Genomic DNA, 26,732 nt, shown 5'->3' with positions numbered 1-26,732 from the left:
TACTCTTGGGCTTCTTTTTTGCAACCAATGGAGCTCCCCCTACTGGCCTTTACATACAATGCAGGTTTAAGACATTTCTGTGTTGGCTACACTTCACAGACCTGGAATCTCTGTCCATTATATATACTGTCTATAGGCATGACAAATCAGTGACTGTATTTGACAACCTTGGATGAGAACATATTGTATAATGTAATAATAATAATGTATTCATTCGATTCTAGAAGCATTTGTCCACTATCTGAAACTGTATTTGTGTTAATGAATGCTCTCCTTTGGTCTTCACCGGAGGCTGTTTGGTCTCATGTTTTGCCCCTATTGTTGGGCTTTTAGGATTGTCGGCCTTCCACTCTAGCCCTACCATAAGTGTTTTTTAGTATGCTTGTCCAAGCCAGCTACAGTTCTTATAATTTAGAGGTTACCATTGCTTTATAAAGCTGAATGCTGGACATGTGCACACCTAGACCTGGATGCTCTGTCCACTATACTGTACATATTGTCAATGTACAAAATCTCATGAACTCGTGAACTTAATTTTGGCGCTATGAAAATTCAAAAGATTGCTTTCTACTTTAAACCTTAAAATGCCTCATGTTCAGTGCCAAACAAATGCTTACAAAATAGCAATTTTCTTCACATAGTGTACAACATACAGTCTGTACAACAGTGTCGGCTCCAGAAAAGATTCAACAGACATGGTTCATTATCTTGATTTATTGTAAAGGTTATTTTAAGAGATTTTATGCTCTTATTGAAATATTTGAAGTGTGTGTGTTTTGGCCCCTTACAAAATAGCGACCTCGACGTTATAGTGTGTTTCTACAGTATGTGATGAAGTACATTTACCAGCTATTTTGTGAGGAGCCAATCAGACACACCCAAGCCAGTTTTCAGGGGTTCCTTTTGCAGAAAGCAGAAGGCTCTCAAAATAAGCATTTTCCAAAGACCACAAACTTAGTGCTGTTGCACCACACCGACTTTGACAGAACGAGCATGAGATGAGACGAGTAAACAAGAAGAGGAAGAGAGGAATGCAGCCTTGCAAAAAGAAACAATGAAAGCATGGTGGCATGCACAACAGAACCCTGCAGACAGCAACATCAGACAGACAGACAAAACCAGGCAGAAGAACCAGAGGGAAACGACCAAAAACAAGGCAGCCGCAACGCTTCACACTTCAAACATGGACAGTGCTCTGCTGTCTGTGCCAATACCTGTTCTTTCCACTGTGTTTCTCCACCTCTCTGCTCCTATCAGAGGATAAATGAATGACTGTCCCAGTCTGAGGGGAATGCTAAATGGGTGAGGGAACCAAAGAACAAAGCATCTGTAGCTGGGATGCTCTGAATGAAATGATCTGTCAAAGTAAAATTTTATTTATATAGCCCAAAACCACAATTCGCCTCAGGGGGCTTTACAATCTGTACAGCGTACAACATCCGCTGTCCCTCGATTTGGGAAGGCAAAACCACCCCATTAATGCTCTTTTAACAGGGAGAAAATGGAAGGAAATGGAGGAGCTGCAGAGGAAGAATCCCTATAGCAGGACAGACAAACCACTCTCTCTGATCGGTTTCACAAACTTAATAACGTAGGTCAGGAGTCATTTACCCTGTGTGGCCCAGAGTGGGGTGTTTTAAACGAACCCCCACATACACAATAAATATACAGTCAAGTAAAAAAGAAAAACCTGGGCCACACTTATCTCCTCATTCAATTCAGTTTTCTCACTCTGTACCTCGTCTGAACTCCGTCAGCCTCTCTCGTGCGCGCTAAGCTGCGCTGTCTGAAGCGTTTCCATGGCAACAGTGCATTCAGTTGTTCCTCCACGGCTGTCACAGTAACCTTGACTCTGCGTCGATTCAGGTCCGGGGCTGCTTGGTCCGCAGTGCCATAGATCCGTAGATCCGCAGTCCCAGTACACTCGTATCTTTGTGTAGGGCGTCTGGTACCGGATCCCCTTCTCCTTCAGTGCCGCTCTGATGGGCCCGTATGCCTTGCGCCTCTTCATATTGTCACTCGCTTAATCGTTGTCGTTTGCCGTTCATCTCAATCTTCTGCTGCCAAGCTTTCTTAAGTATCAGCCCTTTAACGTGGAACTGTAAAAAGTTTACTATTATTGATCTCGGAGATGATGTAGCGGCAGGCTTTGGGATCAGTGCTCTGTCCGCTGAATCTGGAGCTCCACTCCGTCAGGCAGGCTAAGATCACTTTTAAACAGTTCATTTACAAACTCAATGACTGAACTCTCCTCTTTTTCTCCTGGCCCTTTCTTCTTGAACGGCTCTCCAAATCGACAGGTTTGTCCCGCATCTCCGTGTTCTCTTTCACCACGGTCAGCAGTGTGTCTCTGATCTCCAGGCAGGCTGACTCCAGGTCAGCTATCCGTTTGCGCCTCCGCAATGCTAGCATTTTGACTGTATCTTTAAACTCCGCGAGGTCTTTCATAGCTTTATTAACATCGTTTTTAAATTCACTCAGGTCCGTCCTCACATCTTCTTTAAAGTCTTTTAACTCTTTAGAGAGTAATGTCAGACCTTCAAGCAGAGCGTTTTGGTTAATGCTAGCTGCTGCGTTAGCTTCCTCATGTTCAGCAGACTTGTTCATCTCCGAGTTTTCTTCAGGTTTAATTATTTTCTTGTTTATCTTCTGACACCTTTGCAGTTTCCCTCCTCTCATACTTCGTTTAAAATATTTTCAGTACTATTTATATTGATAGGAGGTACTTTTACCAAACCGACTAGTAGGAGCTCACCTCTATGCGTCCATCTTGCTAAAGCACCGCACCGGAAGTCCCGGTGTCAGAGTATTTTTCCATTGTTGTAGTGTAACTTGTAACTGATCTGCATACTTCTTCTACCACAGCTAAACAGATCTGATGGAATTCAGTACTTTCCAGTGAGCTTAACAGACTCAAATGTCCCTATTACATTTGAAAATATTCCTGATGTTTCACTAGTGGCAGTGTTACATTTATACCTCATGACCTTACCCAGATTTATCTTAATGCATCTTTTAGTAGCATAATGTTCTGCTGTAAGTACTAAACCATGAGTTTATAATACTATGATCTTTTAGCCCAGTATCAGTATAAATGGATGGTGAGATAGAAGGGGCAGGATATTTGTCAAAAACCCAACTCAGGACCATCATTACCAGCCTGTGGCACTTTGCAGTTTTTTCTCTCACTTATCGCCTGTTACTGAACGTTGACTTTGAGGTCACAGCACTGTTTGGTAGTGATGTTTTGTTCTCAAAATAAAGATTCTTATAGGCCAAGTCACCATCTGTTGCATCCTCGTCTGAAAAGTGAACTTCTCGATAGGTTTTAAAGTAACCAGATAAAAAATACACCAAAACCATCATGGGGAACCAAAGCAACCTGTCATTTCCTAGAACACTCCTACAATGCATTAAAAATCAGATTGCAACTACCGACCAATATAAGAAGTGTCTGAAGCAGATTCATTTCCTTAAAGCAGCTGTGCTTTTTAGCAATGCCACTTCAACATAATGAAGGCTGTAGTGGAATTTATATAGGCAATACATTTATGATGTATATTTATGATTGTATAAATATGTTCATAATAAATAACAGTTCAATTTCTTATCAACACAACCTTCTCACTTAGATGTCATAATATGAGAAACGCTGCTAATGAAATGAACAGTGATTAATTGTTTGTATGTTAATGAGCTAACACTGTCATTACTCTGTATTACTGTCAGTGCTTGATGACTGGCACACCTGTATTCAGTTGACCTTGTATTAATTTGATTAGTTACAACTGTATTCACCCTGAATGCTGCTGGGTGGGTGGGGATATGGTAATGATATCACTTCTAGTTCATGAGCACAGTGAGTGACGATGCTCACCAATTAGTTGTCAGCTGTTAAAGTAATCGCTAAATATACATAATTTTTTTATTTCAGCTTATCAAATGTGAACATTTTCTAGGTTCTTTAGGCCTCTATGACAGTAAACTGAATATATTTGGGTTGTGGATAAAACAAAACATTTGAGGATGTCAGCTTGGGTTTTGGGAAACACTGATTTTTCAATAATACTTTTTTAAGCAAATTACTCCAGATGCTGCGCATCATTATATGAATGTGTTAGTTCCTGTTTGTGATGGACTTTGCCATCACTGGATGAATGTGTATGAATGGATGAATGTGGCATGTAGTGTAAAAGTGTTTTGAGTGGTTGGATGACTAGAAAGGGCGCTATAAGTACAGGTCCATTTACCATTTGTATTTTCCCAACACATAATTGAGAGAGGGAGGCGGGCTGGGCCAACTCAACGACTCCAAGCATCACTCAGGGCTCATGTTCACTGTGTGTAGTACGTTCAGCAAAGGTGGGAAGTAATGAATTACAAATACTTGGTCTATTGAGTGACCAATGGTAACTACTGGACTACCAACAAGTAGTCAGTACATTATCACATTGTCAGACGTAAATATGAATCCCACTGCTTTTCTTGCCAAGACAGCCAGCCGGGGGCAATTTCAGGCCCTTTGGCCCATGAGATGATGTAAAAAAAAAGACAATATAATTTGACCCACAAGATTGTTTTTCTGTTTCAAATAAATTTAAACTATCCCTTCATATACAATAAAATAAAAATGTACTTCGTTTGTTGCAAAGTATTTGCAAAGGTCAAGGCGTTCATTTGGTGTTTGGCTGAGAACAGCAAAGATGATATAAAAATGTATAGAAACAATGTGTTTTGCATTTTTTGATGTAGTGTGTAAGTATGATGTTAGCAGTGCTGGCAAACGATTAATATATTTAATCGCAATTAATCACATTAATGTCATAGTTAACTCGCAATTAACTAATTAACTCGCACATTTTTATCTATTCTAAATGTCTCTTGATTTCTTTTTGTCCCATTATTTTTTCTCATTTTAATGCTCTTATCAACATGGAAAAGTGGATCGGCTTGCTTTGTGCAAATGTTGTTTTTATTGAAAACAACATTGGCATATACTGTAGTGTCCAATTTCACACTAACATTCTCACGTGGAGCAAATAATCTCTCACACAATGTAACACTGTCCATCAATAAAAGGGTGAAAAAATACTTTGTCACACAAACAGCCCCTTCAACAGCCCCTTCTAAGGGATCAAAACAGGGCGACACAAAGTTCATCATAGGCGCATGAAACACTTTAATGTAACATATTTTATTTTAAATGTAGGTTTGAATTATAGCTTACTGTTCTTAATACCTTTATTTTGAAAACCGGAAGTGAATACGCTGTAAATCTAAGTGCAGCTGATTTGACCACGGAGATCAGAGTAACGGCTGGCTTGACCGCAGTTATCATATCACAGTCGTTATCTCGAGATCTCGAATTAATTATATCGTTATCTCGGGAAAACAAAGTTTCGTTATCTTCAGATCTCGAGAAAATTAACTCGTTATCATGGAAAAACGGAGGAAATAAAATGTATGAATGCATGGCCCTTTAGGGCTTCCGTACATGTAAGCTATTTGCATTGTTTATTTTGTTTAGGTAAGCACAGGAGCTGTTGGATAATGAGACAGCACTGGGAGAGCCTCAGCTTCAGTCCAGGCAGCGGTATTTGGCGGTGTTGCTATGACTGTGTGGGAAGTGTTTTCCTTGGGTCAAACCAGGGGCCTCAGCATAAGTTTGCTAAGGGCTCCAGGGAGGCCAGGGTCACACTGCTAGAAGCTGACTAAACAGCGTCTCTGTCTCCCCGTCTGCTCAGAACTAATGAGGCAGAGATAAAATAATGCAAGCATGTTGGAGAGGGAATAGATTGAGGGTGAAGAGTTTAGAGGAGGAGTGAAAAGAGGCTGATCCATTTATGGATCTGACTGTCAGTATGAACATGATACTTTCTCCTGAGCTCTCGATCGGTGCTAGAGGGTGGAGGTGTTCAATATTGTTTGGATAAAATATATTTCCTATGGGGCAGATTCAGCCAGTATTGGATTCCAGCAGAGAAGCGAACACATGGAGCATTATGGAAATAAGAGCCAGCAATAATAGTGTTCCTTCATCAAAATGCCTCTGAGCTATCATAATAAACCCACAACGAAGGCTCTACTCTGTCTATCAACTGAATGTGGCTGCATGCATGCTGCCACCCTGAGGTGCTGAAGATTTAAATGGTCTGCTCAAGAGCACAGTGGCAGCTGACAGCAAGCTTATAAATATTATATATATATATATATATACACACAAATTAAATTACACAGCAGCCATAAAGCTGTTCAAGTTTTAAAATCCTCTAATTAGTGTGCCTGGAAAGCACACTACTATTATCCCCCATACTTATTATTATTCTTCCGTACGTTTTTCGGCGGACTACTCCTCCCGCAGTTTTGGTCGCACATACACAAAAAGGTACCAAAACGTGCGGCTCGGTGGGGACATTAGTGCTATGACTTTTCTAACCGTTTCACCAAACAGTTTGGGGATAAATCGCCAAAAACCAGGCCAAAAAATGAATGGGTGTGCATTGGTAGAATGGCCAACTGATTTTAACAGCCGTTTCACTTAGAGTGGAGTGAGAGAGAAATATTTGTCGAAAAATAAATTTGTAAAGGCCACAAATGTCACTCTACAGAAATAATTTATAGATAGAAACGTAGGTAAATTTGTTGGGGTCACAGTGATACCACTGCTGAAGCTGTCAGACAAATAGTTTTGGCAGGAGACGCACTGATGTGCCAGCAACACCCTCTCACGGCCCCATCTAATGCCATGTTAATTGTAGAGGAGAAATGTTTAAAGGAGCTCGTTGAACCTCTCTTTTCTCAATCTCCCCAGGTCACATTTTTTAACTTTAGCCACTGAAACTCGGCAGTCCTATAGTCAACAAGATGGCGAAGCTCACGGTCTTTTTGGTTTTCATTTCGGTCGTTCCTGGCCATGGGTTCGAGGAGATTCATTTCAAATGTTTCTGTCTCTCTCAAGAGTCTCAAGTGCTGTGGCCTCCCCTGGTTGCCATGACAACCAAAGCCTGCCTGTGAACACACACACGCACACACATAGCTAGCTTCAGAGGAGTATTTAAGCTATTAATAAGCTAGCGCTAGCTAGCTGGCTAGCTAAAGATAATTAGAAGGTGGCTAACAAGCAAACAATTTAAAGCTGAATGATTTTAATATTAACACAAAATAAGTTCAATACACCTTAAATATTTTAGCTAGCGATTAGCGGTTAGCTAACGATTAGCCCGTAGCTAGCGATTAGTGATTAGCTTAGCGCTAGCTTTGGTTAAGGTGTTTATGTGTGCTAGCTCTAGCTAGCTAGCTAAAGAGAATTAGAAGGTATTAAAATGCTAGCGCTAGCTAGCTAGCTAAAGAGAATTAGTAGGTAGAAGAAGGTATTAGAAGGCTAGCTAATTAATTAATATGCTTTGCTTGCTAGACAGGACAAGCTACTAATGTTCTAGGGCAAGCTAGCTACACAGAACAAGGTATGAATGTGCTAGCACTCGCTAGCTAGACAAGACAAAGTTCATCAAGTTAGATTTATTTTGTGAGGAAGAAGACACTCAGACTGTTCTAACTGCACTGTTGTTTTCGGGCTGAAGGTGGTGTTTCAAAATAAAAGTCTACAACATTCATTGTACGTTAACAGGTAGGGGGTCTGGTGGACACTTTTCTAAAACTTTAAAAAACCTACACTGCCTATGACTGCACATTAAGAATAGTTTTCTTTCTTAATTATGTATTATTTATGAATATAAATATTGTTATTCATGTTATTGACAGCATTACTTATTATTGTTGTTATTATTATTACGACATGCTTATTATTCCTACCATTGTGGCTATGACTTATTTAGTTACTTTACCTATTTTAATTAAACCATGACGCTTCCTGCATTATCCCAGGACAATATTATGCCAAACTCCATTTAAGAAATACAATATATTAACAATTATTTGCGCTTACCTAATAGCACATAACTGTAGAAACACAAGAAAAAACTCATCATATCTCAACAGTCTTCTTGTCAATTCGGCATCAATATAATACATAAATACAAACTTTTTGGCCGACTTTGTCGTGTCAACTGCTGCTATTTCTATTTGTTCTCTCATATGAACACACACACGTTGAAAGCTTGATCTGTCACATACCTAAGCAATGGTAGAGGTCACATACTGTAAACTACTCGGCAGTGTCAGTAATGTATGGGCCAGTGTCACGGGCCAGAGCAAGGCACAATCAAAATTTCTTTAGGAATTTTCTAGTTTACATTAGCACTCCTTCAGGTGCATAATACAATTGAACACATTAACCAAAGCTAGCGCTTAGCTAAGAACATGATTAGTGCTTAGTTAAGCGCTAGCTTTGGTTATTGTGTTTATGTGTGCTAACTCTAGCTAGCTAGCTAAAGAGAATTAGAAGGTATTAAAATGCTAGCGCAAGCTAGCTAGACAGAACAAGGTATGAATGTGCTAGCACTCGCTAGCTAGAGAGGACAAAGGATTACTGTGCTAATTAAACGTCACAAAAGACACTGAAATTCTTAATTAGGCATCTCTTTCAACTTGTTACACATGACACAAGCAATACAGATTTAGTAATGTAATAAAACATCAAGTTAGATTTATTTTGTGCTTTTGGGCTGAGGGTGGTGTTTCAAAATAAAAGTCTACAACGTTCATTGTATGTTAACAGGTAGGGGGTCTGGTGGACACTTAAAGTTTCAACAATCTACACTGCCTATGACTCCACATTAAGAATAGTTTTCTTTCTTAATCATATTTTACTCATTAATATAACTATTGTTATCAGTGTTATTGATACCATTACTTATTATTATTATTATTATTATTATTATTATTATTACTACATACTTATTATTGTGGTTATTGCTGTCTAAGTTTGCCCTTTCACACATGCAGCACACAACAGGAGATTGTTCATGTCAGACGTTCCACATTTTAATAAAACTAGAGGGGTCGCAGCTACAGAGCAGTGCAGGAGGATGACTCCATAATTGTGTTAATAACAACACAAACCAAGTCTCAAAATGTGGAAAACCCCAGAACTATAACTGATAGAAACGGAGGGCAATGTGACTGCTGGCAGGAGAGATGCTTCATTGTGCGTCTGAGATTGGCTTGTTCATAGGAGGGCCACTTACACGTGCAATTACTACAAGAAAGCGCAATATTCTGAAAATATTTCCATTACTAAAATAATAGGTAACAAAAGAAATGCAAACAGCAGTTTCTATTAATTTTTTATGCCATCAAAAGCCCCAAAACCTGTTCTGTTCATATCAACAGTTTGCACACATTTGTGGGCGCCTTTGACCTTTGCCATTATTTTAATTCAAACAACACAAATTCCTAAAACAGAATTGCTATTGTATTTTAATTGTATTAGTTAGATTGTTCTTTAAATCGATATGAAACTATAAAAAACAAAATAACAATATTGCGGGACAGATTATATTATACTTTTGGCATGATATCAAAGGCCGGATGGCCTGAAATGGCACTTGGGCTGGCAGTTTTGGACCCTTGCATTACTTGGCGAACAGCAGCAGGAACATTAAGCAACTTTTTAAATTGTATTAAAAATCATGGAATTTCACTGGTATTGGTATTGAATACTACATTTCTGGTATCGCGACATCCCTAGTCTTCCCAAGTTCAGTATATACCTGTTTGCATTTAGAATTTCTGATGATAATGATGATGTTGGTGACGATTTTGGGGTCTGATCTGGGCTAAGGTGGTATGGGGAGATTGCTAAATATGTAATCTTTCCAACTTTCACCACATGGTCACAAGTTAGCATCTTTTCTAACACTTATAATACTTTATGACTATGTTAGTTGCCCTGCAGGGAAAATGTAGATATTATACTATTCTATAAAAATAAATAGTTAAATATACACTATCATGGAGCATTCAAAAACACATAATTGAGTGAAATCCAAGGTTCTGCAAAATAATTCAATGTCAGTGTTCTATCTGAGGAGGGGGCTGTATATTACAGCTTTTCCAGCAAGTGCTGTTCCCTCACTTGTTTGCACCTTGCCAAAGTAAAGTTTCCTGCTCTTGTTCATCATGTGATGCACAACTGCCTGGTTGTCTGTTGCCTAGTTGCTCCTCTTCAGCCAGTCTGTTCTTCTCTGACTTTTGATGACCCATGCTCTATTTTCTGACCGCTGCCTGTCTGTCTCAGTCCTTTGGATTTGTTTGCCCGATCTTGCCGGCTTCACTGTAAGCCAGCCCTTAGAACAAGTAAACATTGTTTTTCTCCCATTTACTCTGCCTCCTGATTCGACACTTGAGTCTAGCTTCCTGAGCCAGTTAGGAGATACAGTTTCTAATTTTCTCACAGTTTTGTACATTTGTTTTGTACGACTGTAATAATCTTTACCCCACTTTAGGGAAAATTGTAAAAACTATACTACATTTGTTCAAATCTATACCCCAAATGATGAGCAAAAGCTTTCATGTTCTACTTGTTTCATACATTCAAAGTTCCACAGAGCTAACAGAACTCAGTCAATGTTGAGCATCAATAAAAACTTTAAATCCACTTGAAAGATGAGTACAGTTGGCGTTGGAATCTCACAACAAACTGCTCTGTTGCCAGAGAAATCCAACCAGCAAAGCACCTACAAAGTGTATGGGACACAGGCCCTTTTCACACTTGGTATCAAGATGCCTCAGGTGTGAATGCACCTAACACGCATTAATATCCAATCGCTTAGACCACATTCGGAGGTGGTCTGGGCCATATATGGCCACATTCTTTTAGCAGTGTGTGCATGAATGTGTCCCAACTGATATCCTCTGTGTGCAAAAACACGACAAAGCCACAACCGCAGGTAAAACGGCAGCATGGAGTACACGCAAAACATGCTGCATCTGATTTCCGTTTAGGTTGAAAAGTCAGTACAATGGAAACTGGATGACTAAATGCAAACGGAATGGGGTACTTGTCTTTTGCAAATTCCACTTCCATTTCCACAACTTTTTTTTACAGGACCAGTGTGTAGGGTTTAGTGGCATCTGGCAGTGAAGTTGCAGATTGCAACTAACTGAACACTGGTGTCTGTAATGTGTGTATGAGGAGAAACTTCGATGCCCTATCAAGAGCTAGTGTTTGATTGTCCGTTCTGGGTTACTGTAGAAACGGCTCATTATAAGGTAACAAAAGCACAACAATGAAACTTGAAAACATGAAAACATACCAATGAATATTATTTTCTATTTCTGCCAAACTTTTTTTTCCTAAATGTTACATACTGGACCTTTAGGAAGCTGCAACAGTGTGGCAAGTGACAATGAACCCTTTAATGTGCTATGCCCTAAGACAGGCATTGTACCAAAAATGTAGTATGGAAGATAAAACGGAATGCCTTTGTGATAATCACATAATCGTTTCAGTCATTTAACAAGTAAAACGGGCAAAATGTCCCAAATTCTCTGGTTGCAACTTTTCCACTGTAGAGATTTGCTTGTTTTCTAAGTAAGCGTGATGTGAGTCAAATAAACAAGTAAAATGTGAGTGTTTTGTGCTCCTTGACTTGATAATTTCAGTTCCACCTGGCATTGTTTCCTGGCTGTTACCTTTCTTCATAATGTGTGCTCCTCTCTGTTATTTTATAAGTTCATATTGAGGTTAATTCAGTGGTGTGTGAGTTACTGCCGCTCTTGTGTGCGTTCATTAGTTGCAAACACATTCATCCAGTTCAGCATTCACCAAAAACATGAACATGAGCACTGAAGTTCAGATAATTACTAATTACTGGTGAAAGTCCTGTATTTTACTGAAGGCTCCAACATTATGCAACTTTGCATTCAGTAAGTACAGATGCCTCCAATGAGCTAAAGTCCTCCAAGGTAATTATACAATAAATGAATGCTACTTTGGTAAAAGCACACCACTTTTTACCTTCACAGGAGAACTAACTGTCATATAATCATAGCTCAACAGGAACTAACTCTTCATTCCATGTGGAAGCTACATTCATTATTACTAACATTTACAAGAAGTCAATCATGGGAGACTTTCATATAAACACCACTTTTGCACATGACATTAAGTACAGCTGAGGTCGAAGAATACTGTAACAATACTGTCTTTCTTCTGGCACCAAACTCGGGTCAGACCACTTTTACCCCCGTGGTGTTAAGGATCTAAGAAAAGTAAAGTCTGACTTATTTATCCATTCAACAGTGTTGTGTTCTAGTGTGCAGTGAGACTTATCTCCTCACAGGCCCGTGGCTGTAAACTCTAATTCTTGTTATTTTCCCGTTGTTATAGCACCCCTAAGGCCAATGAATGAAATCTCAAAATTGCCGGAACACCACTGGTGTAATAAATGTCCTACATTTTGTCCAATTAAAATTCAGTTAAGTTAATGGAAGAATCAACACAGATAAACAAATGAATGAAGAGGCAAAGACAGACCAACTCCTCTTGAAATGATAGTAAGATGGAAGTTGTGTTTAAGAGTTGCAGTGAACAAGATGACTTTTGCGTGTGTTTTGCGAGTATGCTGAGTTATCTGACCTGTGTGCATGTTCAAGAGCCAGCTGGGGCTTCTTGATCCTCAGACAGCAGACCACCAGCCTCGCCTGGATGTAGCTGATCACTAGGTTGATGTCCTCAGGGTCCGCATACTGCGTGTCCTTCAATACAAGGCCTTTAGAGGTAAGCTGCAGCAAGGAGGAGATTAGGAGTCAGGATAAGCAACGAGTTTCACAAAAGGACTACATCTGTGTCATGAAATTACTCTGCAATACCAGAATACTATCGCATGTGTGTCAGAGAGAGAAAGAGATATTTACATGCTAAATGTGGCAACACTTTTTGTTAAAATTGTGCTTTCACAAAGGCAATAATCACCATTCTTTAGCCTCAAAAATCTAGGCTTCAGTGTCAGTTTAACAATAGAAAGATTTTTGAGTAAAAAAATGTGTTTAAGTTTTACCTGATGGAAAGCTAAGCTAAACTGATGAAAGAAAAGCGGAAACAATAGCAGAGTTTTAGCTTTGACTGACGGTGCTTAATGAGAACAAAAGTCTGAATTTTAACAGATAAGCAGCATTATAACCGTTTAATACAACATTCTCTTCCAGCCATCTTAATGAGGGCTGCTGTTATCATTTGTGCCTTTGTAATGTCTTTTTATGCCTTAGACGTGACCATCAGAATGTCTGACAGATGTCAGCTGGTTAATTTAAAGGCAAACCCAGTGAAGAGTTGTTCCGATACTGATGCTAGTGCCACAAATTCCTCCAACGCTGTCTTAAATTAGATGCCAGTGAGTATGCATGACTGTGCATCGACCCAATACCATGTACTTTATAAGCCCCAAAACGTTCCAGGAAAGCAAAGTCATGACTCGCCCCACTCTGGCAAAGGGTTTAACCTCAGCCAGGCCATATAATGATAGCAATGATTTGAATGATTGCTAGAGTAGGTAGAGCGGAGGCGGGCTGAATGAAGCCTGGTTACTGTAAACAGCCGCCAGTGACAGCACCCACCTTTCAATCAAAGCAACCACACCCTTAATTATGCAGAACTTTAAGTCTTAATATAATTTAAACAGGTGAGTTATTTAAAAATGTACCCCCAGGGAAATTATTATGTGGTTCCCCATTTACCTGACGAGGTGAGGAGACCCTATCGTGGCTGCAGAGCCAGCGCAAAGCTAAAGGCCAAGCGAATGGCGAAGAACTGGCGATATAAACCCTCGGTACCATCGGTGGTCATGGGAAATGTGAACTCACTGCCGAATAAGACCGACAAACTGGCTGTGCTGGTGAAACATTTTCAAATCTACAGGGAGAGCAGTTTGCTGTGCTTCACTGGAACGTGGCTAACGGCTAACGTCCTGGACGCTAACGTTGAGCTACCCGGCTTCAGCACAGTCAGGTCGGACAGAGACACCAAAGCCTGTGGGAAGTGGAAAGGAGGTGGACTAGCTGTATACGTGAACACAAGGTGGTGTAACCCTGGGCATGTCAACATCAAGATTTCCATCTGCAACAGGGACGTTGAGCTGCTTGCTGTAGGGTTGCAACCCTTCTACTTGCCCAGAGACTTTGGACACGCCATTGTTATTGTTTACATCCCGCCACGTGCCAACGCGGTAGTTGTGTGTGACGTCATCCATTCCGCTGAAGCAGGACTACAAACACAGCACCCCGAGGCTCTGGTGTTAATCTCTGGGGACTTTAATCATGTGACTCTGGACACAACACTACCTGCTTTCTTCCAGTAGTGGACTGTTACACCAGGGGAAATAAGACTATTGACCTACTGTATGCAAACGTTAAGGACGCATACAGCGCCACCCCTCTGCCTGCACTGGGGAAAGCTGATCACAACCTGATTCTGCTTCAGCCTCACTATAAACCAAGAGTGAAGAGACAACCCACAACAATGCGCTCATTCAGGAAGTGGTCTTTCGAAGCAGAGCAGGCTCTAAGAGACTGTTTTGGTAGTACGGACTGGGATGTACTGCAGGGTTCCGCTGTGAGGACATCGAGGAGGCTGTTGACTGCACTACTGACTACATCAACTTCTGTATGGATGTTGTTATTCCTGTAAGAACTGTGCGCTGCTATGCCAACAACAAGCCCTGGATTACAAGTCACATCAAGGGCCTTCTTAACCAGAAGAAAAGGGTCTTTAAAGACGGAGATCAGCAGGAGCTTAGATGCGTACAGAGGGAACTTAGAGTCCAGCTCAGGGAAGCGAAGGAGCAGTACAGAGGGAAGCTGGAGCAGAAACTGCAGAACAACTGCATGAAGGAGGTGTGGGATGGGATGAAGATCATCACCGGCTGCAGCTCAAAGCGGGGGGCCCACATGGAGGGAGATGCGGGGAGAGCAAACCTGATGAACCAGTTCTTCAGCAGGTTCGACTACCCCATCCCGTTCACACCTCAGGTCACCATACCTCCTTCTGCTGCTGTCTGTCTCTCGCCCTCCTCAGGAGCCACAGAGGAGCTGGTTGTCCCACCCACTATGACGGCAGCCCAGGTGGGTGGAGAGCTCAGGAGGCTTTGTTCCAGCAAAGCAGCAGGTCCAGATGGAGTATCCCCTCGACTTCTGAAGGCCTGTGCGTTGGAGCTGGGACTCCCCCTACAGCACATCTTCAACCTGAGCTTGGCTTTGCATAACATGTTGGGGAATTTTAGATAACACCCTCTAGTTAATTTACTGTAGACAGTAAGTGTCGGTGTGTTTCTCTGATTTTTGAAATTGTTTCTTTGCTGGAGAAAAGCCAAGGATCAAACATGCCCACTGTTTATATGTGATGGTGACATTCTCACTGAGTCCTCAGTGCTTTTTTAGATCAACGCTGAGTACAAGAGAATCACCACCGTTCCACTTCAGTCCAAGTTCCTGTCTCAGCTAGACCTCCAATCTGACAAGGCTGTTCCAAAGGAGAGGAGGACAGCTAGGGGAAAAGCTCAAAAGAGTCACTGCACAAACCGCTAATGTAAGTGATGCAGGCCTCCTACAGTCCTAGAAATGTTTTTTAAAGAATTACTTCTTTTTGGAGGGGGTGTTGCCTATTTCTATATTCCACCTCTTCTTTCTTTTGTATGTCCCTTCAATCTTCCTCCACCATGGAGTACACGGCAAGGCTCGCACAATCATAGGAAACTTGAGACAAATACTGTGCACCCTTAGGACAGTTTATACCAATCGATGTTGTTAAGTTAAGGCACATGAGCTGAATTAAGACACTAATCTAGAAAATGTCCTTTCAGTGTGATGATGTAGATGCTGGACGAGAGTGGATCATTAAAGGAGTCTGTGTCTACATGGGCGAAGATCCAGATAACCTTCTACAGGAATATGTGTATGTATATGAATCAGTGCTTACACTCTTCTTCCACTATTCTCTTATTCTCATTCTTGATCACTTGTGCTGAAATTATTCATCAATTAAAATAATATTCATTATAATTTTCATCATCAATGGCTTACTGTTTCATACAAAAAATCTATACAGTGTTTCTGGTTGATGCTAAATGAACTTAAAGGTAGAATGAACGGTTCTCAAGACTTCCTGTCAAATTCAGCAAATATCTCATGGCCCGCCAGCTGTCTCATCTGTGTATGTGCTGAAAGAGAATCCTGTGTTCATACACAGCCATGGATCTGTAAATGTGCAACAAAATGGCTCAGACTGCATTAAAAGTGGTTTCTCATGGAACAGATAATGCTTCCATTTTATTAAATGTTTATATTTGCCTTGATTCTAACTTTCACCTTACCTAGATCTATAGTGTCACTGTTTTATGTTTATCATTTTCTTCATGGAGCTTGGTGAATAGTTTTGATTTGGCTAACTTTGGTTTACTTTTTGTTTGTTTTGTACAGAGCCTGGATAACAACACCATCAATGAGGCCATTGAAGACACCACTGTTGGGATCTATGTTGTCAAAGAACATGCTTCAAGTGATGAAGTAGAGGACATTGGCATTGTTCTTGAAGGCATCAAGGTGTTACAAGATCTTGATAATGTAGCAGTAGCTGTTGCTATGCTGTTCGGACTGATGTATGTGCTCAACCTTAGCTACCCTGCTGACCTCCGCTACACTTTAGGTTATCCAAAAGATTTGGATGGAACTGGATGGAGGTAAGCTTTCCAACAAAGCACTTGCTCTGAAAAACAGGCTCTCTCAGTGAACTGGTCACACTGATACAACTGCACTTTATTTGTGTTATTTGTCCATGACGAGTCAATGCAGGGTTTATTACTTTTTGTTTGCAAATCTACTTTGATTTGTCATGTATGTAAAATGGTGTTCACAGGGTTAACCGTCATGGTTACATTTTTTTACTTGCCCAATTCAGGTTGTGGCATATTTTTTTTACTGGTTTACAGTAAAAAATACTTTTATTACTGTTGTTATTTTGTATTTGCTGTTGGGGATGCACTTGTGCAGTACTAACTGTTCACAGCTTTGAATGTACTGCAATAAGTGATTTGGGGTTTGTATTTTGAATGTACTGGTATTATAATGGTTACAGCTTTGTATTTCTGTACTGTACATTTTTTCAATGAAATCGGTTGTAAGGCAATAATAAAATTGCTTTTAATTTACATAATACATTTAAATAATATTAGCATTAACAAATCAAGTTTGTTATATTTGAAAATCAGGTATCCTGAACATGATAAAATCACTTTCATACTACTTAATTAATTGGTGTTGCAGTAGCTTAAAAAAATAAATTAACTCAACTTGATTATTTTATTTTATTTATCATAGCTGAGCATGATTGAAATATTTTGGTTTAACAAGTAATAATTAATTGTAGAAAAATAAGGACATTTTGTCAGTCATCCACATTCTTATCATGTGGGACCGATTTACACATTTAAATCAAGTAAATCCAAAGGATTCTTTTTTTCAATGTGGTCATTTCAGCCATTGTGTAGATACAAATAGTGATTAGTGTAGGTTTAATGTGTCTAATTGTTTGTTGCTAGCTATCAGAAAGGACCTTGCAAGCTGAAAATATTGGACATCGCACATCACTTCAACTGCCAGTGTTACATACTGGATGTGTCTGGCCACTCCTGGCACATTACGTCTGCTCCAGTTTGGGCCATAATCTACATCCTTCTGGGTGCAGTCATATTTTGCAGCCATATGTTCTCATCTGTTTGGGCTCCCAAGTATCGAGCATAAAGAGCAGATAACAACAATTCTCAGCGCTGGGTTAAAGGGGGAAAGGGTGCAGTGAGTGGGCAGCGACCAGTAAATTGTGATGTTGCTTTTGTTTCCCATAGCCTGAGGTGCATGAATAAAACCTTGACAAAAATAACAATGAATCAAAAATAATAGAGTGTTACAAATGTGTGTGTTTGTGTGTGTGTTCATGCTTTTAAGGCCTTACCTGCAGGGCAGTGTAGAGGGAGCTAACAGCCTCTGTGTATGCCTTCACACTGCAGTACAAGTTGGCATCTTGCAACAATACAAACAGCCCTTTGTCAATTGGAGGCAGAAAGCTCAGATTAAGTACACGCCTTTGATCTCTTGATTCATGGGCCTGACTCCCTGAGCGGGAGGGAGTGTAGGAGGAGAGTGAGGCCTGGAGAGAACAGGAGGAGGAGGAAAAAAAGGGTGAGGACTTGCTGAAGACAGGTAGCATCTCCCTCCCAAGAGCCAAGCTGTTCTCCAAGGTCTGGAGCCTCCTCAGGGAGATCCACTGGTGAGGAAGGACAGCAAGCGTTTGCTTCCTTAGAGTGCACTTGATTTGTTCCCCTCCTTTGTCATCCTCCGTGCCCCTTTTCTCCTTTCTTTTTACGTTGTTTCTTTCTTGGCTGATGTCAGTCCGCCTCCTTAACCTTTTAACCTCTCCTGCTGTGTTCTCAGGCGTACCAGGAGTGGTGGGTGATGCTCGGCAGGACATTAGCGTCTGATCTGTCTCTCGATCTGCTGTCCTCTTGCTGCATCTCATTTTTCCAGGTTTATTTGGGTCGTGTTTCAGTCAGTGATGGAACAAGAGAGAAGTACATTCACATCTGGTTCCCTTGAATGGAATTGAAATTATTTGAAAAAAATCATTTAGTAATGTTTGTAGATAAACATTCCAAAAATCATGTTCCATGCTGCTTTAAACTTGTTCTATATTTTTATCTTATCTATTTTTTCCAAAATTATTATTACTCTATTATTTTATCTTTCAATAATTATTTACACATAATTACAAGGCTGGGATTTAAATAAATATTAAATATAAAATAATAAATATAATAAATAAATATTTAAATGCACAATTTATTAGTAGCATCTGAAGCATCCAAATTACCTTTGTAATGTGATATCTGAGATATTTATTCCCTAATATTTAACCTTTGAATATGATGGTAGTACAAAGTGAATGTGAGAGAAAAGTTTAGAAATACTTTGAAAATGTGTTACAGTCTTCTACCTGTATGAGAATAATGAAGTGTAATTTTCTGACCACCACCACTAGGTTCATGTCAATTGTAAAAACAGAATTTAGTCTACGGATCTGAAAAGCACTCATTCACCACTATGTGCTAGGATTGTCTATGTTGAAAAGACCACCAAATTCTGAAGCGTGAGGATTTGAGCGACTTTGACAAGGGCCACATTGTGATGACTAGAAGACTGGCTCAGAGCGTCTCCAAAACTGCAGCTCTTGTGGGGTGTTCCCGGTCTGCAGAGGTCAGTACCTATCAAAAGTGCTCCAAGGAAGGAAAAACAGGGTCATGGGGGGCCAAGGCTCATTGATGCACGTGGGGAGTGAAGGCTGGCCCGTGTGGTCCGATCCAACAGACGAGCTACTGTAGCTCAAACTGCTGAAACAGTTAATGCTGGTTCTGATAGAAAGGGGTCAGAACACACAGTGCAGAGCAGTTTGTTGAATGGGACTGCAGAACATTCTGACCACCAGGGTGCTCAGATGGTCACAATGTTATGGCTGATTGGTGAGTCTAGCTCATAGCCTATCCAAGAACACGAGGAGAAAGTTGACCGAGGTTCTGACCAAGGCTTGATCAGATTTGGAAATATATTTGCATCATCACTGAGAGGTGTAGTGTTGCACAGCTATCACATTAAATGCTCTAAAATGCATTGTATTGTGGTATTGTTAGCAGAATACAGTGCATTTCGCGCACCTGGGAATTTTTGCGGGCATTATATAGTGCACAAATTTTGCACTTCAAATTTGGACACAGGTTATGTGTTTTTGGTAAGGAACAAAAGAGTGCTGTTACTAATGTGTCCCCGGCAGTGGATAATGTACTTTCAGCTGCAACTCTAGGTCATGGAAAACCTCTCTTTCCACAACGCAGTATAAGTGCAGGTCATCTGAAATGGAAGTTATTTTCCTTGTTCAGTCAGAAGTGCCAGCTTGTTTGCTGGTGCGGGAGTTGGGTGATCCACTTCACTAATGTGTCTATGTGTGATTGTGTGCCATGCATTCACGAAATACAGAATCTACATCTTGCAAAGTTGAATAGAAATAAATGGACATTTCAGAGTCTCTGCTGGTTGCCTTGTTACCTCATGATGACAACCGGAATGTTACTGTGCCCGCCCACGCCCCATGTATTTTGGCTGTAAGACGTACCAAATACCTTGCCAACAATAAGAATGCCATACAGTACAGGATTTTCATTCATTGTCCAGTACGGTCTCAACAAAAAGTTGATCAGCAGCACGCCACTCTCTATCTGGCAGGCTCATATTAGATAAGATCCTCTTGGTTTGGGAACGAGTCAAAATGACAAATGACAACCTGTGACCATGACCGATTAAACAAACAAGATATACATGTTAATTAGAGGTGCTGTTAGCCGGATTTTCTTACCTTTGGAGGCAGGCTAGCTGTTCCCCTCAATTTCCAGGCTTTGTGCTTAGCTAAGCTAACTTCTGCTGGCTAAACTGTGTTTGACATCATTCATCAAAGAAAGACATCAGTGTTCTTTAAGGGTTCATATATTGTACAGACATGAAAGAGATAACTAAACTAGTGTTTAATGCATTATCAATAACAGTGTGTTTTTTTTTCACGATTTCTATTGGCCCACAGTGTGTTTTCCTGCTCACGATGTGTGGAAACATTAGAACGGACGCCGAAACTGTCGCTGTGGAGCACTCAGTCCAATTGGCCAAAAGTGAAGGAAGCAGGCAGCGTTTTTGGGGTACCTCACAGCAGTTCCACCTCCTCCTTGGATATAAATTGTAGCCCTACTCAGTGGCAAATTATGATATAAAATTAGTGAAGTAGAAATACATGGTGTAATGCAATCTTAAGTAAGAGTAAAATTCCAGGCTTGAAAGAAGTACCAAAAAAAATGTAATGTCAGTAGTTGTAATTAGTTACTGCCACCACTGGTTATTATGACAATGCGACAATTTTAGAAATGAGTTCAGAATTGTACGAGACAACAATCACAATTCTTCTGTGAATTGATTATTTTAAACCTGTGATGACTCTGAGCAGCCCTCTCCTTCCAGGAGCATGCTGGGCAGAGTTAGGTCATCAGGGAGATTCAGCTCACCTGGTCTGGTGGCAAAACTGTATTAACTGGAGGCAGTCACCCAGTGTTTGTCTCTCCCCTGGCTTCCATCCTGTTTGTTTTTTCTTATTTTATTTTTTTTAAATTTCTTAATTTCTCTTTAAATTATGTAAAATAAACTTAATAATAATACATTCAATTTATAGAGCGCTTTTCAAGAAACTAAAAGACACTTCACATAAGTTAAAAAGGAAAAGAAAAAGGTAATAAAAACCACACACTAAAAAAATATAGCTATATCTTCAACACTCAACAATGGATTAAGTGCTGAGGCCTTTTGAGTGGACACAGCATAAAGTGCTGTGCACGCTACAAAATCCTGTCTGTCTGTAAGCTCTGGCATGTCTAAAGGAAGTGTTGTTTAAATGTAATAAAGTTAGTGCTCTAGTTAGACAGGCAGGGTTCTTTAGGTTAATGGCAGAAATCCAACTTCATATTTGCATGTCTCTGCCACTCTGTTATTTAGTGTGAACTCCAGTGTGCTCCACTAATCTTTAATGGCCTAACAGTCTCTGTAATAGCAACAGAGTGGAGATGGCCAGGTGGGACGGCAGCAGCTGCCTGTTTATACAGGACACAGCGTAATGAGGCAACCACGAAAACTGTACACCTCGACAGCTTGGCGACAGATGTTGAGCAAGCTCTCTGAGGGTAGCCTCGGCCCGCACGAGTGTGGGGATAAAAGGATGTATGGATGATTGAGACTGAGGTAAAACGAGGCAAAAAAAGCCAGACTGTCGTTCTCTGATGGGACAGGTGAAGGTGATGGGAGAGAGGTGGAATTGATGACTCCCTTTAAAATAATGTTTTAAAGGAGTAGAGGATGGAGACAAGGTGTCTACACATTTTCTGAAGTTAAAGTCCTTGTAAGTCTTTTTAAAAATGCTGGTTAACATTAGTTCAGTCAGGACCACTTCGGTCAAAATAACTTTTATTTCCAAAGCAGATTGTTAATGGCAATCAGAAAATGACATTGATTAATTAGACACAACATAAAAGGAGGAGCTGGGGTGGAGGTGGGTTGCAAAGCAGTTGGCAGGCTAAAGCAGCTTAAATAAGGCGCCCTGAATGACATTTGCCAGTTGGATGCTTGGAGGGAATCAGCTGAGCCGTCAGTCAGATGTGTGTTTAAGATTAGCTGTGATCAGCTGATGTAGCTGGAACTGAAAGCTGAGCTCGACTTCGTGGCCTGCCTGAACTAACGCTATGCTTAATTTGTGGACACTTGTAAACCCTACCCTAACCTATTTAAATTCCTGGTTTGCTTTAGACATACTTTCTGATCTTTTCTAATATTCAACTATAAAAAACTCTGAGCTGAACTAACCCATTTTTAACTCTTGTTTAATTCATAGCATATTTTAGTACTATATAAAAATAAAGATACAATTATTTTCTTTACCTGCGCCTACCATTTTTAAGCCCAGAGTACTCTGCAGGTATTCCTTTCAGGCCATATACAGCCCCAAAAACGTACCCTGAATGACGGGGACAAACATTTCAGCAAAGGACTCGTATTTTGTTGGACCTAATGATTCAAATTGTGATAATACAGTGATCAAATGTGTTTCTGACAGTCACAAATATGTATACATTACATGATCCTACTATACTGACTGTGACCACTACACCAGCATTTATTGCATCTTGCGATCCTCTCCCAGCCCTCACCCTTTCCTTCTCACTTCCCATTTGCTCTTTAATGTATTGCCCATTTTAGATTGATCACTCTGTCATCACTTTTCCCTAAGTGTGAAGTCTCACTCATGCATAGATGAAGAGGACATTGTTGGTAAATTGTCTTTTTTCCCTCTGCCGGATATGGTTGGAGGACAATGGCTAATGTTGAGCCTAAAAGCCTGCTGGTGAGTATGAATCATCTTCTAGTGCTTTTGGTGGTGATATATGCTTCCCTGAGTGGCAGTTACTTGGAAATAACAATATTTGTCTTTGTCTTTGAGGGTATGTATGTGTGTGTGGCAGTATGTATTTCAAGGGTGTGAGGTTGTGTGCAAGTTTGTCTGCTATCTTTCTTCAGACTACTGAGTGACCCTTTTCTAGACAATAGTACACCCACACAAGAGTGAGAGACAGACGGGAAAAGAGGGAAAGACGGGCACACAAAGCAGGCACACAAAGCAGTGTAACCAATCCCCACTGTATGCTACATTCTATTACCGACCCTTTCCAAGACTGTATATGCCTCATCTCAGAGCATACAAATAATGATACCGACAGCCACTGGTTTTTGTCTGATACTGAGGGGCTTTACTAGTAGAGCAATAGGTTTGCCTGATAGTCTAACTGCACTGCCACTTCCTCTCCACTTCATTTATTCGGGGCAGATGACCAAGAGTTTGTCGTCTAGGAGTCAAAGGGTTGCTGGTTAAGCTTAACTAGTACAGCAGTATCTGTTTTATAACACACAATTTTGTGGGCATTTTTCTGTTGCTATTTTTCATGGATGTAACCAGGTAGTTTCTAGCTATGCAGGAAACATCGTCGAATAACGTCCCCATTACAACTATCAACAATGCTCTGATTGGCCAACTGGCTTCTTTAACTGGTGAAGACAGTCATCAATCAGCACAAGGCCTGACCCATTTGAACAACTGCATAAATTAGATGTGGGCTGCAATTCAGGGGTCTGGAGAGGGCTCCCTTCATCAATCATGCACCCTGACCAAACAGCAGGGGCCGCCAGTGCAGTGGCAAAGGTGTGATCCCTCACTGGCTTCTCATCTGTGAACCCAACAATGTTTCTGATTGTAAGAAAATAGAATTGCTATGTCCTGCAAATTATACCCAAACCATTGCAAAATCGTGGTTCTGTTATAACATTTAGCTTATAGTGTGCCTACAGATAGTTGATAGAGTGTAACATTTCAACAGCTTATTAGTTGAGATTCAACAATGTTTGCTGATATTTCACCACTGTGGTTAAGTTTGGTTAGGCTTGGGCACAAAAGAGATCTTGTTTAGGGTGTGTTCATGAATTGCCACGTATACTATATATGTTAAACATATAAAGACACTGCTAAACCATTTAAATCAGGCATCTCAAACTGCCAGGCTGGGGGCCATTTCAATGACATGATGTCAAAATTCTAATATAATACAACCCACAAGATTATTATATTTAAAAAAAAAAAAAAAAGAATTGTAGTTGTTTCATAACAATTTAAACTACCCCTAGTTATACAATTCTATTTGAAAAGATTTGTTCAGTTTGGCGCCAAATAATAACAAGGTCAATGGTGCCCATAAATGTGTGCGAAGGGTAGATAAGAACAGGTTTGGGGGATTTATTTGTTGTTTGGCTGCAAACAACAAATATATATGGTGTAAAGTGATGATAAAAATGTATAGAAACTTTGTATTTTTATGTTAGTAATGGAGTATAGTATAGTAATGAATATTACATAGTATTTGAACACTGAAGTGACAGTACCAGCAGTGGCCCCAAGCCAACTTGAGTTTGAGACCCCTTGTTTAAATGTTATATATATAATATAATAATAAATATCAATATACAAATCTTAAGGTGGACTATCCAGATAAAGCGTCACATTAACACATTGCCATTGCTTTTTAGCTTTTTCAACACAACTCGTCACCATTTTTCTTTAATGTACATTCTGCTGTCCATCATTCATACGTTTCACTTTATTTTAAAATTCTTCAACAAAATCCAAAGATTGAGCAGCTTTAGAGGTGCTGGAAGGTTGAATATTTCAGTGTAAATATATTTGTAGTTTCTATAAAGAGAAGGAGATTTTGTCAAAAAACATGGATATAGAGGAATGCAGTGGCTTTAGTGACCTAGCCTCCTACGGGGAATGTTATGAAAGATATTTTTATCATTTATTCAACAATCTATTGCTGTGTTTTTAATCAAGGCTGGATTACTGCAACTCTTTATTATCAGGTTGCCCCAATAAGTCCATTAAAACGCTCCAATTAATTCAGAACGCTGCAGCACGAGTACTGACAGGAACTAGAAAAAGAGATCACATCTCTCCTGTACTAGCTTCTCTGCATTGGCTCCCTGTAAAATGTAGAATAGAATTTAAAATCCTCCTCCTCACCTATAAAGCTCTTCATGGTCAGGCCCCTTCATATCTTAAAGAGCTCATAGTACCCTATTACCCCTCTAGAACACTACATTCTCTGAATGCAGGGCTACTTGTGGTTCCTATAGTCTCTAAAAGTAGAACAGGAGCCAGAGCCTTCAGTTACCAAGCTCCTCTCCTGTGGAACCAGCTTCCATTTATGGTTCTGGAGGCAGACACCCTCACCACATTCAAGAGTAGGCTTAAGACATTCCTCTTTGATAAAGCTTATAGTTAGGGCTGGATCAGGTGAGTCCTGAACCATCCCTTAGTTATGCTGCTATAGGCCTAGACTATCGGAGGATTTCCCATGATGCACTGAGCTCCTCTCTTCCTCTCTCTCTCTTTCTGCACTCATTCATGTCCCTTTAATGCATGTTACTAACTTCACTCCTTCCCCGGAGTTCTTGTGCTTTCTCGTCTCGCAGGTTCGATCCTGGTGGAGCCTCCTGCCATGGTCCTGCTAGATTGCCATTGCCAATACTGTTGTTACTGTGCACCTGTCTGTCTGTCTGTCTGTCTGTCTGTCTCTCTCTCTCTCTCTCTCTCTCTCACCCCGAGACAGACGACCACCCACCTAGAGCCGAAGGATCTGTCCTAGGTTTCTGCCTTTTAACAGGCAGTTTTTCCTTGCCCTTGTCTCCAAGGTCTTGCTCATGGTGGTACTGTTGGGTCTCTGTAATTAATGTTTTAAAGAGTTCGGTCTAGACCTGCTCTATTTGAAAAGTGTCCTGAGATAACTTCTGTTATGAATTGGCGCTATGCAAATAAAATTGAATTGAATTGAATTTAATTGTTTTAAACAAAATCAAAAGCACTTTGTAAGAGTGGAGTGAGTAAGGAGATTGTTATCTGATAGCGTCAACTCAAACTTTCTGATTTGATACATCACAATTTACAGACGCTATATTTGGGTAGAGGCAGTTTGTGGTAGAGAGAATGGGAGTGTGTGACTGTGACTGAGTGAATGCTGTATTTAGCAGCACAAACCACAGGAAGCCCGGCTGCCATCATAGCAGGCAGTAACAGGGAGACAGGGAATGAAGGAGAGAGTAAAAAGCAGAGGCGGGAGGGAGAAAGCAGACGACGATGAGTCAAAGAAGTTGAACTCCAAGCACAATGGAGAACAAGAGAGGAAGAGAGAGAGGTAGTGGCAGAGCAGTGGATGATGGTAGTAGGCGGAAGCACTCACGCTGCTCTTTGTCAGAGCTCGGCCGTTGTTTTCTCTGTTGCATATAAATAGCTGTTTATATTTGTTTCATAGATTCTGCTTGCCTGTTGTTGTTAGCCGCAGGGTAGGTGGGTAGCACTGGCCTCAGCTCTGAAGCGAGTAGATGAGTGTTTTTTCTTTTCCCATCCTTGTGAGAACCAATTTAATTTTCAGACCTTAGACATGGCGACATATTTTACAAATTACTACCTCAAGGGGTGGTATAGGTTTAGGACTTGTATTAAAATGAGGTTTACTATTAGCCCAGGTAGCCAAATTGGCTTGGCCTAAATCCAGCCCGCCTGGTTGCTGATCAGACCTCAAAAGTAAGTATTGAATTTCCATAAA

General features: G+C 40.4%; 1 protein-coding gene across 1 annotated transcript in view; it reads right to left on the bottom strand.

Annotated features, from left to right (window-relative positions):
* The window catches only part of LOC127350657 (spermatogenesis-associated protein 16-like), a 77,626-nt gene extending 75,019 nt beyond the window's left edge, over nt 1-2,607 (bottom strand). Inside the window, exon 1 of the mRNA XM_051377475.1 lies at nt 2,248-2,607. Within this exon, the coding sequence (XP_051233435.1) occupies nt 2,248-2,607 (360 nt within the window). The remainder of the gene's footprint in view (nt 1-2,247) is intronic.
* Nucleotides 2,608-26,732: the final 24,125 nt, after the last annotated feature.

Source organism: Dicentrarchus labrax, unplaced genomic scaffold (assembly GCF_905237075.1).
Source record: "Dicentrarchus labrax unplaced genomic scaffold, dlabrax2021, whole genome shotgun sequence".
NCBI classification, from domain to species: domain Eukaryota; kingdom Metazoa; phylum Chordata; class Actinopteri; family Moronidae; genus Dicentrarchus; species Dicentrarchus labrax.
Note: the sequence above shows the minus strand (reverse complement) of the source record. Positions and strands in the feature narration are given on the sequence as shown.